This window comes from Bicyclus anynana, chromosome 8 (assembly GCF_947172395.1).
Source record: "Bicyclus anynana chromosome 8, ilBicAnyn1.1, whole genome shotgun sequence".
NCBI classification, from domain to species: Eukaryota; Metazoa; Arthropoda; class Insecta; order Lepidoptera; family Nymphalidae; genus Bicyclus; species Bicyclus anynana.
Genome location: NC_069090.1, coordinates 9760156 through 9775009, shown reverse-complemented (window position 1 = coordinate 9775009; position 14854 = coordinate 9760156). Strand labels below are relative to the sequence as shown.

The 14854-nt window shown below is 34.7% G+C and overlaps 2 protein-coding genes across 4 annotated transcripts in view; one reads left to right on the top strand and one right to left on the bottom strand.

Annotated features, from left to right (window-relative positions):
- Positions 1-14854, top strand: part of LOC112053447 (protein orai) — a 61491-nt gene that overhangs the window by 14693 nt on the left and 31944 nt on the right. Inside the window, exon 2 of one of the 2 annotated variants that reach the window (XM_024092853.2) lies at positions 13295-13362. In XM_024092853.2, the coding sequence (XP_023948621.2) occupies positions 13330-13362 (33 nt within the window). In that variant the 5' untranslated portion in view covers positions 13295-13329. Of the gene's footprint in view, positions 1-13294; positions 13363-14552; positions 14785-14854 lie in introns of those variants that run through there. The other variant, XM_024092852.2, reaches the window with a different exon arrangement.
- LOC112053448 (uncharacterized) lies at positions 1197-13044 on the bottom strand. Of its 2 annotated transcripts, XM_024092855.2 has the most exons (7): positions 12885-13044; positions 5437-5635; positions 4858-5046; positions 4379-4441; positions 4220-4282; positions 2851-2905; positions 1197-1432 (listed from the first exon to the last, which is right to left on the bottom strand). In XM_024092855.2, exons 2-7 carry the CDS (start codon positions 5632-5634, stop codon positions 1209-1211), a joined length of 792 nt encoding a protein of 263 aa, XP_023948623.2. In that variant the 5' UTR covers position 5635; positions 12885-13044; the 3' UTR covers positions 1197-1208. The 2 variants fall into 2 exon arrangements, with proteins under 2 accessions (XP_023948623.2, XP_052739173.1); XM_052883213.1 differs by lacking the exon at positions 4858-5046.

Below are 14854 nucleotides of genomic sequence, written 5' to 3'. Positions count from 1 at the left end.
TAATGGCCAGATTAGCAACGCATTTCATACACGAAGCACAACAAATCTCTAGGTATTGTTTACTGAATGTAGTACATTTTGTCGTAATTAAAACACGAATGTACAACCTTTAAAGGTACGGTTATTTGTTTTTCATAAAACGTCAGAGTAAGCCTACGTATGAACGTACTTTAGAAACGTTCTATACTTATTTTATTATTAAAAAAGAATTAGCCAAATCGATTAAGCCGTTCTCGAGATTTTTCATACTTTTATTTTTATATTATAGACTAGCGTACGCTCCGCAGTTTCACCCACGTTGTTCCCGTTCCCGGAACAAGGGGGTAAAACATAGCCTATGACACCCCCAAACGTGGTTTTTTATTGTTAACAGAATTTTCAACATCAGCTCAGTAGATTCAGAGATAACCCTTTTCAAAACGTCACAATCTGATGTTAAATGATGATGCAGTCGTAAGATATCGCATTAAGCTAACTAATCAGCAGGAGTGTAAAGATAGGTACCTACCCACAGAACATAGAAAACGCTAACGCTGACGATTTAGCGAATACTTAGGTACCTAATCAGCAACAGGTGTGCACACAGAGCTGTAGACCAAAGTAGGCAAGCTTGAATACAGAATGGAATAAGTAACGGATTTCAAGGAGTATTTCTCGGTAGCGAAGACGAATGAAAAAGCTATTTAAAAATATCAATGAAGACACGCACAACTATAAAAACTGTGTTTTCATTACAACAGTAGGTAGCTAACATTACAATAATATTATTATGGTTGGTTCCATGGTTCATGTAAGAGCCGTTTTCAATAACCTTCCTGTCTCCTATATCTGTCGGTAAGCTGCAATATAGTCATGTTTTTTTTAACACTCGTACCGACTAAGAGTTTTACTTTTATTTCGATTGTCTATATTTTTGAAATTTTTATCGAACAAACATTGTTTTATATTTTTTTTTACTTTGTCGGTCCAAACATTGTTTTATATTTTTTTTTACTTTGCCCAAACTATAATTACCGAAACTGCTAAACACATTTTCATGCAGTTCTTGGTAGCAGATTAAAGCTCGAAGCTATAATATACTGTATCATAAAGTTACTTAACCAAAAAAAATATTTTTCCCCGGACAAAGTACCTACCTGCGTGTGATAATAATTTTTAATTACTAGTAGATACGCTAATTAATAAAAACAAAAAAATGTACATAAATATTATTTATTACTTAATTTCGACACTAGTTCTTTTAACGCAGCACTCTGTATAGTCCACGCTTCACTCATCTGTCTCAGAACACCCACTAGTTCCTGTTGGGACTGAGCAATGATCCGTTCCGTTTCGGCCCGTCTCTCTTCGATGGCAATGATCCGTTCCGTTAGATCCACCATCTGACACTGACTATGTGGCGAAGGTGTCGTCAAGCGATGTCGACGGGGTGCTGCAAACAAGACATTAAAAATGTTGAAATACCCTCACTGCCGTGCACATTACACTGTATCTTCACATACAGTGTTTTGTAGGTAATCAATGAGGTCCTTGCATAATGGACACACTGACATTTGAATATTTTTTTTAGCTTAAAAATACTGAGAAATGCATTAACAGTATACACAGTATCTAGCAAATAGTAGGGGTCTAAAAAAAGGAACTGCGTTTTCTCAAATCAGTGGATGTTTCAATAATAATTAGTTTAGCTAAAATGACAAATTTTTTATCAGAATTTATTTTATCTATTCTTCTTCAAATTATATTTATGAATACCATGTGAACCACGATATTTTCCGAGTCAAAAAAAACCTATGTTAATCCAGAGTATAACCTATCTTCATTCCGAATTTCAGCCAAAGCATAAAAGAATACCAAACATGCACACACAAACTTTATTTTTCTGGGTAATAGGCCCTATATCTTTTACTGTACGACAGCCATTCAGTTTGCGATAATCAGTTTTAAGTTAAAGGGCATAAAAGCGTAGCAAACAAATTTTATAACATTACTAGCGGACTCGCTCAAGCTTCGCTTTGACTTATTAATTTATTTATTTGCACTTCTTCCCTATCCCTACCTTACACTACCATACTCCTACCCCTACCTCTACCCTACCTCTACTCTACCCCTACCCTACCCTACCCTACAACTACCCTACCACTACCCTACCCCTACCCTATCCCTATACCATAAACCTACCCTACCACTACCCTACCCTACCCCTACCCTACCCCTACCCTACCGCTACCCTACCCTATCCCTATACCATACCCCTACCCTACCACTACCCTATCCTAGGATTTAGGGGTTTGAAAAATAGATGTTGGACGATTCTCAGACCTACTGAATATGCACAAAAAATTTCATCAAAATCGGTCGAGCCGTTTCGGAGGAGTTCAAGTTCGAACACCGCGACACGAGAATTTTATATATTAGAGATTTACGGATGTTACTAACCATAGGCGTATATAAGTGGAAGGGGGGTCTGGTGGGCCATACCCACCCTAGAATGGACCTGTGCCCACCCTAGGACTCAGAGCTACCGATATGGAATTCTATTATGATACTAATAATAGAATTTGTTTGTTTTGTTGGGGGCCACGTCCACCCTAGTAAACAATCCTAGATATACGTCCCAACAGGTCCTAGGTTCAGTCCTTCACCCGTTGGACTATCGAGATACACATTTTCACACACAAAAGGAAATAATCGTATTTAAAAAACATAGCAAATATTTTGAAACGCCAACTAACATTTGAGCAGTGCGAAATTCAAAAGGCTGATGACGATAATAAATCTAGTTTAAAATAAATAATTTAAAATACATGCGTCAAAACAAATTAAATTCTAATAAACAAAGTTGTTTACTAGGTGTGTCACTTTTCCGTCTAGAATTTCTTCGTATTGATGGTTTCTCGTCCGGCTGCGAAAAAAAATAATTATGTTAATTTTATTAAAATCATTAAATGCGATCATTTATTAATATGTATATTATGTACTTAAATGTTTCCAATTTATTTTATTACAAGTAAAACTTAAGTCAAGCGCAAGTTATACTCGCATACGGAGGGTTCCGTAACTTTGCCAGTTAATTATTATTGTTTTTTTTTACCATTACTTGACAGTGTGAGTTTTGATTTCGTCTCTATGTCTCTCTGTATAAAGTATCGTGTTAGACAGAGTGAGATATAGAAGACTTAGAAATTCACACTGTCAAGTTATAAAAACATCCCTACTTGAAAATATATTAACGATACAATACATCTTAATGATCAAAAATTTTGGGGGACTGTTGTGGGAAGAAAATACTCTTTGTTTATTCGTAAATTCCGTGTTTTATCGTGCTTAAACTTGAAACTAAAAGCGCTACCTACAGCAATAACAGGCCATTGACTTTATTACTCAGTATAATTTTTAAGATTATATTCAAACCTGTGTTTTTGTGAAAGAGCTTGAACATAGACAGACCGACGGAGAAATCGTAAAAAAGAAGTGAACAAATAAATAGATAACCTACGATTACAAAACATTACAAACAAGAGTACGTTTACAAAATTTATCAAATTTGCTTATTTTATCTGTAGTTTAAACATGATAGAGAAGGTAACAAATTTTCAACCAAATCACTTTAATATGTAGTTTAGTGAAGCTTTTTTTAAATAGAAATAATTGATGGTACATCAAAAAAATGGTCCACTTGAAGTACCAAAAGTGGAACATGATTTATACTAATATTATAAATAGTTACAAGTTTGTGAGTTTATGGGGTCGTAGGGGTAATCTTTGGATCTACTGAAGCGATTTTGATAAATTCATTTACAAATAGAAAGCCATGTTACTTATGTGGCGAACGAACTCTTTCGTTCGCCCACTTCAGGTTAGGCCATCTACATTCACATTCCAGATTCATTTCATATTTAGAATTCCCTCGACCGCGCATGCGTGGATATATTGTTTCGCCCATCCATTACATCTTAACCAGTTCTTCATTCCACACCGTTTCATCTATTTGTTAAGCTTTTATTTTCTATCCTTTTACAATTATTATAATCAGTGAAAGAATAAATATACATAGCAATACAATCGTCGTCTTCATATACTAACATAAGACCTCAACGGCGATACTTATGAGTGTCATGGGCTTTATTTATTCTCGTATTCTCACAGAAACCGTAACCGGGAAACCGCAAGCTGTCTTCAAGTAAATAATAAAATATTAGTATGATAAGTTTCTCACCAATTCTGGACTGTTTGGCATGTGTTGGTCGTAATCTGTTCTATCGGATCCCGCGGGTGGGTCCTGTAAGATACAACAAGAACTAGGTATCTCAAAAAGTACCACGATGTTAACTTTGTCTATAAAAATTGAATTATAACAAATTAAAATATCACTCACATTTAAAAAGGTAATATCGAATGGCTTTGTCTCTTCACGCACTTCTCCATCAATGTTGAAGTTCTGAAAACAAAAGCGTTTTTCAAATCACCAAGCTTCAAAATATTAAGAGAATTAATGACATAATATTTTCATTAAGACTCTATACGCTTACTTAAGTAAAATGTACAAATTTTTAAAATGAAAATGTAAATTTCACTTAATTAAGCAACTACTTTTAATGTAAAGTTTAATCGATAAACCGTATCTATTTAATATAAATTACTTATTTTTTATGACACATTTTACACAGACCTCTTATTGTTGGTTATTGTTTGATGTTGTTGACTATAATCATGGCAATAACACCCTACATACTGGCTCACAGCTATTCTGCTTAGGGACAATAAGTACGGGTAGGGGTAGTACATCCCCAAACGAGTTTGGGCACAGAGAGCTACTACAAAGCTACTTGCGTAAAAACATCGATACAAACGTACAGTAAACGGATCACTGTCCTCTCCTTTATTGCTAATCGCATAAACTTTCCCCCCTATCAAGGCAACCATGCGTTTCTCTGTCGTAGATAGAGCGATCACTTCCTCGGACCCGTCGTCTCCAGTCTGTGTTCTGTTTGTACGCATTTGCATCACTTTTCGTTTGATAGCACCCTTTTTATCTTTCCAATACTGAAAAGTAAAAAGTAAGATACAATTAGACCCAGAGGTATATATATGGTACATGTACCATATATGGTACGACCAAAAAAAACCGGCCAAGTGAAAGACGGATTCACTCACAAAACGTTCTGTACTTGATTACGTACTTTAAATTAAAGATATATTTATGATTTACATTTAATGTATAATTTTTAGATTTTCCCCTATTAATCGTCTCATAGTTCTGGGTCAACGAAATGTACCCTATACATTTAGATTCCCTTGACCTTGAGTTCTGAAATATGCATACGTTTTTTGCATCTGTTTTAAAACTCGCGTGGCCGACCTTTACTGTTAACATGCGACCAACGAAATTTCTCGTGAAGAGAAAAGTGCTGTACTATGACGAATACTAGGTACCTTAGCCCACTGTTGCCAAGTCTTCCGACAGCCACACTCTACTCTGTTCAGCTTCTGAGCAATGTCTTGCCAGGCAGTCCGCGTTCGCTGTCTGGCGTGAGTAGTTCTGGCGTGTCCCGTGGCAAGCCAACGTCTCCTCTCAATGAAATCTACCAATATTTCTATCTGTTCTTGAGTTGGCACATAGCTTCTTGACATACTACAAATAATTGCTATTAATAATTAATTCGAAAATAAAAAATAACGGTATTTATCAAACGAAGTAGATAAATAAAATAAGTAAATCCTAATGTATAAAGTTATAAACTGATCGTGACCACGTGTAGGAGGGATTGTCCTCTAGTTTGCAGAGGCAAATACATTTTCATTTATCTTTTGTTCGTATAATTGTTTAAAAAGTCACAAAAAGTAATGCCAATTAAGTATCATGGCTAAGCGCGATTCAGAACACACGTAAAATAGGGTTCCGTAGAAATAATGCCAATAATAAATTACATAATTCAAAATGCTTCTCTTACCGTATACTAAAATCTTTATCCACATACTTGTAGTAGTATTTAACATTTAGTAACACGAGAGTAAAGTCACACAAGCTCAGAAAGATGTTGAAAAAAAAAATCAACACTCACTTTGTAATTTGTATGAGCTCACCAATATATATTTTTTTATTATTTTTGAATACCGGTAATTTATCTCATAACTGTATTAAAGGACATTGAACCTTTCTGGCGTCTCGCTGTAATTTTGTTTTTTTTTTTTGGAAATCGCAGCGCACGATAAAAGTCGCATGTACCTATGGCTAAAGGACTCCGTAACGTGATAATTTAGAGGTACCATGTTACTTGACATTGTTTGATTGTCATTGTTCCATTTTCGTAGTGGGCCGCGATTTCAAAAAAAAAATAACGGCTAATCGATTTAGCCAGCTTCCATACAACTTTCAAATCCCAATTTAACAAACATACACAAAATGGCAAAATAGTTTCAGAATAAATTAAAACTTACCGACAGACATAGCAAAATTATTATAAAAAAACCTTTTTTCACTACGGAACCCTAAAGCGCGTTTCTTATAAATATTAATAGTGATGATTGTAAAAATTGATCATTATGATTGTAACAAAACTGTAGAGGTCGTGGCTTTACAGTCACAGACAAAAAATATCTAATGAGTATGTTTCTTGCACTTTTTGCGAGTATGTTTTTTCTAGTTTTTCTGCAGCACTTAATATTAAACATACCTGAGAACTCTTTTCGGAGTAAAACATTTCATTTATTCAAATAAATATTTGATTTTTTATATAATGTCGCTTGAATTCGTCACTATTCAATAATAAATTAATTGGATCATAATATAATCTAATCAAATAAATGTTTTTTGTCTCATGAAACGATCTCTTGATGAAAATAGGAAATCTATGTATTATGTAGTATTGTAGACGGTAATCTCTGAATCTACCGATTTTAAAAATTCTTTTACCACTAGATAGCCACGTTATTTGTGAGTGATATTTTATCCCCGTATTATCACGAAAACGGGAACTACGCGGTTGAAACTACGGAGCGACGACTAATAAATAATAATTGTATTGGTCAAACATCAAAGATATTGATGAGTAATTTGTCTAAATATAGGGAAGGACTAATAGACTACAAGCCCTTGAACAAAAATTACATGTAACATGAATAACGCTTAGAAGGCTGTTACTATATCAGAAAATAACTCTGAGCACTATGCCGTCATTTCTGATCGGTACAGATGAGTACGCGAGTGAAGAGTAAGGCTTGCGACCCTTATATTTCGACCCCTGCGCTGGAAATATGTACGGCGTTTACGGGTAAAGTATCTGTGTACAAAAGGATTTGCACAAATGCCGTACAGTAATAAATGACCTATTTTGCTTCTGCAATTGTCGACGAATTAAAATTTGTTCTGACTTCCGGCACCACCATTTTAGTACGGCACTAAGATTTTCGACATTTATTTTTAATCACCTTTAACACTATCTTTGTTACTACCGTACACTAATAATTTCTCGTAACCACTGTACCGAAAAAATGACGGCATAGGCATAGTGCTCAAAGTTATTTTCTGATACAGTAACAGCCTTCTAAGCGTTTTTCACGTTGCAGCGCCGGACCGAGGTGAATTTTAGAATGGAGCGAGATCCAATTATGGCGCCTTTCCTGTTTGCTCCTAACATTATATACTAGGGACGTTTGAAAAGTTCGTAGAATAATATATATATATAAATTTCTTTTCGATCTTGTCTTTACCATTTCGGCGCCCCCTAGGATTTGGCGCCTGGAGCGACCGCTCCGTTCGCCGTATGGACGGTCCGGCCCTGTCACGTTGGTTCATTACATAGGTAATTTTTGTTCAAGGGCTTGTAGTCTATTAGGTGATGTAAAGGAACTTTTTTACAAAAAGAAACCATTGTTGGCCTTGGTGAGTCTGACACATATGTGCGAAATGTCAGGATTACCGAATGCCAATTATTTAGTACATGTTTATTTCACATCTACAGGTATCTCCGTAATGTTTGCTCTTTAGTAGCAGTACTTAGAGATTTTTGTGACAAAGGCAGTGCTGGATTTACAAATTTACCAACCCAAAGCTATTTTCATATTAAATTTATGTAATAATTTTGTGCCCCTACTGGCTACTAACCTCTAGGCTCTAAAATCACAGACTTTTTCACAATAAAGGAGAATGCCAGATTCTGACCCAGTCCTAACTCAGAATTTTGCGGAAAATGTAAATGTACTAAAATTAGCCAAATTTTAAATAATTGTTTTTTAATAAACCATTTTCATTGTTAAACTCCGGAATAAAAATCTGCCAAAAAAAGTAATTAAATCCATTACGCTATTTCCTCGTAGCAGACATTGTTTACTTATTTTTTAAAAATCTTATTTCAACCTTGGGTTCGAGCCCTTTAAAGCGTTTTTATTCTATTTTAATCACTTTAGGTTCAAAATGACTAGAATCCAGAGCAGCGAAGTCTGATCAAAATGTAAAAATAAACAATCATAACACTGTCAAACTGTCAAAACACATAATAATATTACACCTCGGAGTAATTTGAAAATAATTATACCCCTAGTTATAAAGGGTTAAAAGGTATTATATATTTAATAGTACACAAAATCCAATAAAATGAAGTATAATATATTGTTGCAAATGAATTTTTTTTAGTGGGTTAAACTCCTATACATTGTGTGGTTGTCCTTTAATTCCCTTTTTTAGAGAATTTTTTTACTATACTATTTCTAGATTATTTTTACAAATTTTTGGGTATGTTTTTAAGTTCCCTGCACTACTTAATGAAATTGCAAGCTACTCGACTAAAATGCTAAAGTAGTCCGAACTAGGCTTTAACAGTGGTGAGCTAAGGAAGATATTATGTAGGTATGCCGCCCCTTATTTCACAGCCCTATTAGCTTTAGCTTTATCATTTTCTATGATAAATCTGGCACTGATCAAAGGTCTTACGCGGAAGTACCATTGCCGTACTAATTCTGCTGACAAGCAATGACTTGCAAAGCATAGGTAGTTGATCCGGTATGAAGGGCGATGTTGTGGACTTTGTGATGTGATTACAAGCACTGTGTGCCTAGTGGGAGTTTTCAATATGTTGCTATCGCGTTGACGTAAACGCAAAATTTATATGGAATTGAAACAGTTGTGCAGTAGTCCCACTAGATGGCGCTGTTTCAATTCCTTAGAAATTCGCGTTTACGTTAACGTGATGGTAACAGTATCAAACTGCCACTAGGCCCTTTGAAGGTTAAAACACTTGGCGTGTTGATCGATATAAAGCGTCCCTGGCATACCCCGCGAAGTGTTGGTCTGTTTATCATTATTATCATTAACAGCCGATGGACATCTACTGATAGTCGTTGGCCTCTTGCATGGACTCCCAAACACCAGGGTTTTGCATCCAGCATCCAGCGGCTAACTGCAACCCGCTTGATGTCCTCAGTCCACCTAGTGGGGGTCAACCAACACTGCGCTTTATGCCGAGTCGCCATTCTAGCACCTATCTCCAACGTCCATACCGTATATTTAAAGGCGGTGGTTTTCCATTAGATGGTATTTTTTTTTAATTCATAAAAACTTACTTTAATTTTATTAATTTTTGATTATTTAACTTTCATAATAATTAATGATATTTAGGTACGTGCAGATATAATACTTTAATGATAAATTAGTAATTTCAACTGCGTAATTATTTTCGAAATAAATCGATTTATCTATCGAATTGGTGCGATGCAATATTACTTTTTGCTTGTATTTGTTTCTTCCTGCTTCACAATCAGGTACTTTTGAACCGCAATTTCGAACGCGTTGCTCCAGGTAGCTGTGACGTCTTGGATTCGATTCCCAGCTTGTGTTTGGTCTTATGGAATCACACTAAAGCGGTGACTCGTCACTGTTGTAAAATTTCAATTAATATTACCTACATAAAGGAAATCAGTGTTGAGGTTTTCGTAAATGAAAATACGGGACAAGTACGAGACGGATTCACATACGTAGGATTCCGTACACATTTGCATTTAAATTTAGAACGTTGTAAACTTGTTGTACCCACACATCGATATAGGCCGCAGTCAATTTACCAACTGTAAATAAGTTTTCGGTTTTCGAATTTTCTCCTAATGACGAAGAAGAAATACTTTATTGCCCACAAAGATACAAAAATAAATGAAACATTAAAAATAATAATTTAAACTAAGAATTACCATGCAAAGAGGCCTCATTGCTATGCGCAATTTCTACCAGATCTTTATTAGATTGATTGGATTTTGATCTTCATGTCAAAGTAACATTACTTATTACAGACTTGATGATTTTACGCGTTAACATTAGGCGTTCCTGCAGAAAAATGGTTAAACAACCAAATATATTATAAACCAAATAAAAAAACCAAACCAAACAATAAACCAAAGTTATTCTATACGGATTTCATATTTTGCTTTTTCAGGTACTGAACCCTAAAAAATAGTGTTCACATTCAAATATTCAATTCCACACGCGTGTATAAACAATTTTCTAAAGATGTCATCACACGGAAGCTCTGGCACACAGCTAAAGAGGCATCTAGTACGACAGTTCTCAGTCACAGTAGAAAGTAGTGCAGGGCCACTTTCGACGAACCTTCGTGTTTCGTAATACGCATCTACTTACTAAAGACCAGTAGCTAAACTATTTAACATCTTTTGTAAGGCGGAAACTTTTACTTTACGCGCATACTAGCAGTTGACTGTGGCTCCGCTCGATAATGATGATAATAGTTTGAGATAACCTAGTTCTAGTTATTTTCTATCTAATACTTTATAACCGAGGAAAAAGGGACAGGAAGGGGGAGGTTTTCAATTTGAACGGTATGTTTTTTTTATGATTGTTCTTAAAACTTCTTCATTTATTTACCAGCTTTGAAATTATTTTTTTGTTTGAAACTCTTCCATACTTCCAGATTAGTCCCAATTGAACAACCACAATTGAACGAAATTGCCCATACTGCGGTGTTTTTGGTCATTATGCTGACACAGTAAAAACAGAAAAATAAAAAAAAAACAATGACAGCCCAGTGGATATGATTTTCGCCTTGGATTCGGGAGTCTAGGTTCGAATCCAGTCCGGGGTGTGCACCTCCAACTTTTTAGTTATCTGCATTTGAAGAAATTAAATATCACATCTCAAATTGTGAAAGAAAACCATCGTGAGGAAACCTACATATCTGAGAATTTTCTATATTCTCTGTGTGTGTGTAGTCGCCAATCCGCATTGGGTCAGCGTGGTCGACTACGGCCTAATCCCTTCATACTGAGAAGAGTGCTCAACAGTGAGCCGAATATGGGTTGTTAATGATGATGAATGAACAAAAAAAAACAAAATTAACTTTAAGACCCTATTGCATAGCACCACCTTCAAACCAATCAATAGAACGGACATAGGAACAATTTTATTTCTCACTTTTTAACCGACTTAAAAAAAAGGAGGAGGTTTCTCAATTCAACCGTATATATTTTTAGAGTATATTTTCTTATATAATATATATTTTTTCTTCCACCAATGTGCATATAAATGTTTGTATATTTAGAAGTTTGTTATCTTAACAGAGTTGAACAGATTTGAATGATTTTCAAGACATAATAATAATTTGTATGTATGATTCATTCATACCAAAATAGCGTATAAGGATAGAGAAAACATAAGAGTTCTGACCAACAACACCCTTCATAGCCCATACAAATCAAAAATTAGTCCTTTCCTTTTGTCATGCTATAACTTGTTTCATATTGAAATGGAATCTACACAGGTGAAACCGCAGGCAAGGTCAGGAACTATAAATTAGTATGTTGACAACCATTACAGCTACTTTAGAAATGTATTTAAGATTTATTTATGAAATTAATATCTTAGCATTACATGGATTCACCGAGCAGGTGTATGGTTAATTGTGTGACAGAGAAAAATTAGCGCAGAGCCCAGGGAATCTCCACCCATATGTAAGATCGATGATCATCTTCTCTGCTCGTGTTTTTCTCCCTGCCCAGCCAAATTTGGTAGAACCCTACTAGATAATTTTTTCATACCCATACTAATAAAGAACTAGTGAGGCCAAGGTAAGGTAAGTAAATTATTAAACTGGTATGCCTCTGCACATACTTCTACTGCATATGACAGTTGGTTATTAACTTATTAATAAGAAGCAATCTGCATTTTGCTGGTTTAGCACAAAGAAAAGACAAAAAACATAGGAATACAAAATGTTTCGAAACAGAAGTTCATCAAATACATATTCAATTAATAATTAATTTTGATTGTAAATCGATGACATTTTACTTGAGTTTGAACAAGATTGTTGAGTGAGATTTTATACTAGAGATGGGACAGTAACATCAAAACTGAGACAGACAAATGTGAAAAATTTACTTGATTTCAATTAGACGCTTATTAAACAATGAACGTTATTGTAACAAGTAATACATAAATATCATTTACAAAGTTGAGTTTTGTGTACAGGAAGTGTAAAAACTATATATACATAAATATATAATGGAATTAAAGACAGAATTGTACATGTGTGTGTTTAGTGGAAAACTAAATTCAGATCACTTTTTGGGCTGATTTTGTAGGGACATAACCAATCTATAGTATAAAATTATCATTGAGTTTGAATGTTGAAAAATTATATTGTAGTCTTCGCACATGACAAAAACATACAGTATAGTCGTCGTTTTAGCATTTTAGCATTTACCTACTTTTTATCTATTATTTTCAAGGTATATAATATATACTTAATGAGAAAGATTCGTTTTTCTTTTGGATTTTTGTAGATATCAAGTAATTTTACGGGATAAATCATGTTATTTGATAAAACAATCGCGACATGAGCTACCACTAACACACCCAAGAAAAATAGCATTAATATACTTACATTCGTGATGTTACATATACTGGGACTCACAATTTATGACTTCATGTGAAAATAGACTATTTTTCAGTTTATAAATTGTAATGAATAACGTTAAACTAATTACAAACAATATAAATATTTACACTCAGGTTTTGACAGCTACCATTAGTGAATTTGTGTGACACTGACATAACTGACATATATTTGACTTTGACATTGACGGTAACAGTTAATACCATTAATACGTTTCACAGATGGTATAAGAAAATTAAGGCTAAGCCACACTAATCCGGAGGCAGTCCGGTTTTGACCACCGGGTGTCTCCGACTCGGTCCGTTTAAATCCGTTTTTTATTTACACATGATTTTATTAGGGATTTTAAATAATTTTTTTATTGCATTTAATTTAATAGTGTTTTTTATTCATTTCAGATAAAACTCGTGATGTACCGTTGATGGGGTTTTAAATGACGCCAGCAATGTTGGAAGTACCGGATAATGTGAGTACCTACCTATTACTATACTATTACTTGTAATTTTTAGGGTTCTGTACTGTACCCAAGAGTGAAACTGAACCCTATTACCCTATATTCAATGTACTATTACCAAGACACTGCTGTCTGTGTGTCCGTCTGTCTGTCGCCAGATTTATTTTGGTTGGTTCTTTCATTTTTTTGACTCCTAAACCACTTAACCGATTATAATAAAATTCGCACACCATGTGCAGTTCGATCCAACTTGAGAGATAGTTTAAATCTCAAATTATAGTCGCAAATTTAATTTATTGCTAATTATTTGTCTCTATATAAAGAAAGTCGTGTTAGTTACTCCACTTATAACTCAAGAACGGCTGAACCGATTTAGCTGAAAATTAGCAGGGAGGTAGTTTAGAGCCAGGAGAAGGACATAGGACTTTTTTTTTGTAGGGGTAGCGTAGGGTAGGGTAGGGGTAGCGGTAGGGTAGTTGTAGGGTAGGGTAGGGGTAGAGTAGAGGTAGGGTAGGGGTAGGAGTAGGGTAGTGTAAGGTAGGGATAGGGAAGAAGTGCAAATAAATAAATTAATAAGTCAAAGCGAAGCTTGAGCGGGTCCGCTAGTAAATTAATAAGTCAAAGCGAAGCTTGAGCGGGTCCGCTAGTAATTTATAGATCCGCGCCAAACTTCCGTCTGCTATGAAGATTACGTCCGCGATTCATCTCTAAAATAGCTGATCCGATTATGATGGAGTTTCGAGAAATATTTCTTTTTCTTTTATATTTCTTTTGGATTTTTCTAGTAACAAAACGTGGTATGCATAAAACAGTCTTTATTACGGGAATTTGTAACCGCAACGACTCGTTTTATGGATATAATGATAGGGTCCTTTTTTTTTGAAGTCCCCTAGTCGAAATGTAATAGGTATACGAGTTATACGACTAGTCTAGACACTATTGTAGTAAAACAATCAACGTTAAACAAGCCGAAGCGATGAAAATTAAAAAGGTTACATTGAATTACTATTCCAAACACGTGATGTTAAACAGGTTCAGAAATAGTAACGACTTTACATTTTACAAATCACAATTGGAAAGTATCCAATGTTGATACGAAGTAGCGGGAAGTACTTATAAACATTTTCAGTATTACTGCTAGTGTTACCTACTTCATTCTTACAGTACACTTAAGTATACGGACGTATATTAAACGTATTTTATGCGTATTTGTTAGAACTTCAAAGTGCAAAGTAAAACAAGTCCTATGAACATACTATCTACTTATAGTTAACCTACATAGAAGGTGTTTTATTTGTGTTTGTTTAGTGTAACTTTGCTTAAATATAGTAGTGTCTAGCCTAAACATTTTCAGACGGAAAATTTTATTGTTTACTTTTTTTGTTTGTTCATGAACGTATTTTCTGATAGGAAGTGTTAATACTGATTTATATGGTAAGTTTTGCATACGAGGTTCAATTTAAGACTTATCGCACACTTCTACCTAGTAATTGATCCTAATAAT

What these genes read in the sequence shown, in the direction of transcription:
- LOC112053448 (XM_024092855.2), bottom strand. Translation starts at nt 5,634, where the DNA reads ATGTCAAGAAGCTATGTGCCAACTCAAGAACAGATAGAAATATTGGTA. An exon ending in AGGACAGTGATCCGTTTACT is followed by an intron (nt 4,442 to 4,857) that starts GTACGTTTGTAT and finishes TTTTGTTTTCAG; the next exon opens with AACTTCAACATTGATGGAGA. An exon ending in TGCCAAACAGTCCAGAATTG is followed by an intron (nt 2,906 to 4,219) that starts GTGAGAAACTTA and finishes TTTTTTTCGCAG; the next exon opens with CCGGACGAGAAACCATCAAT.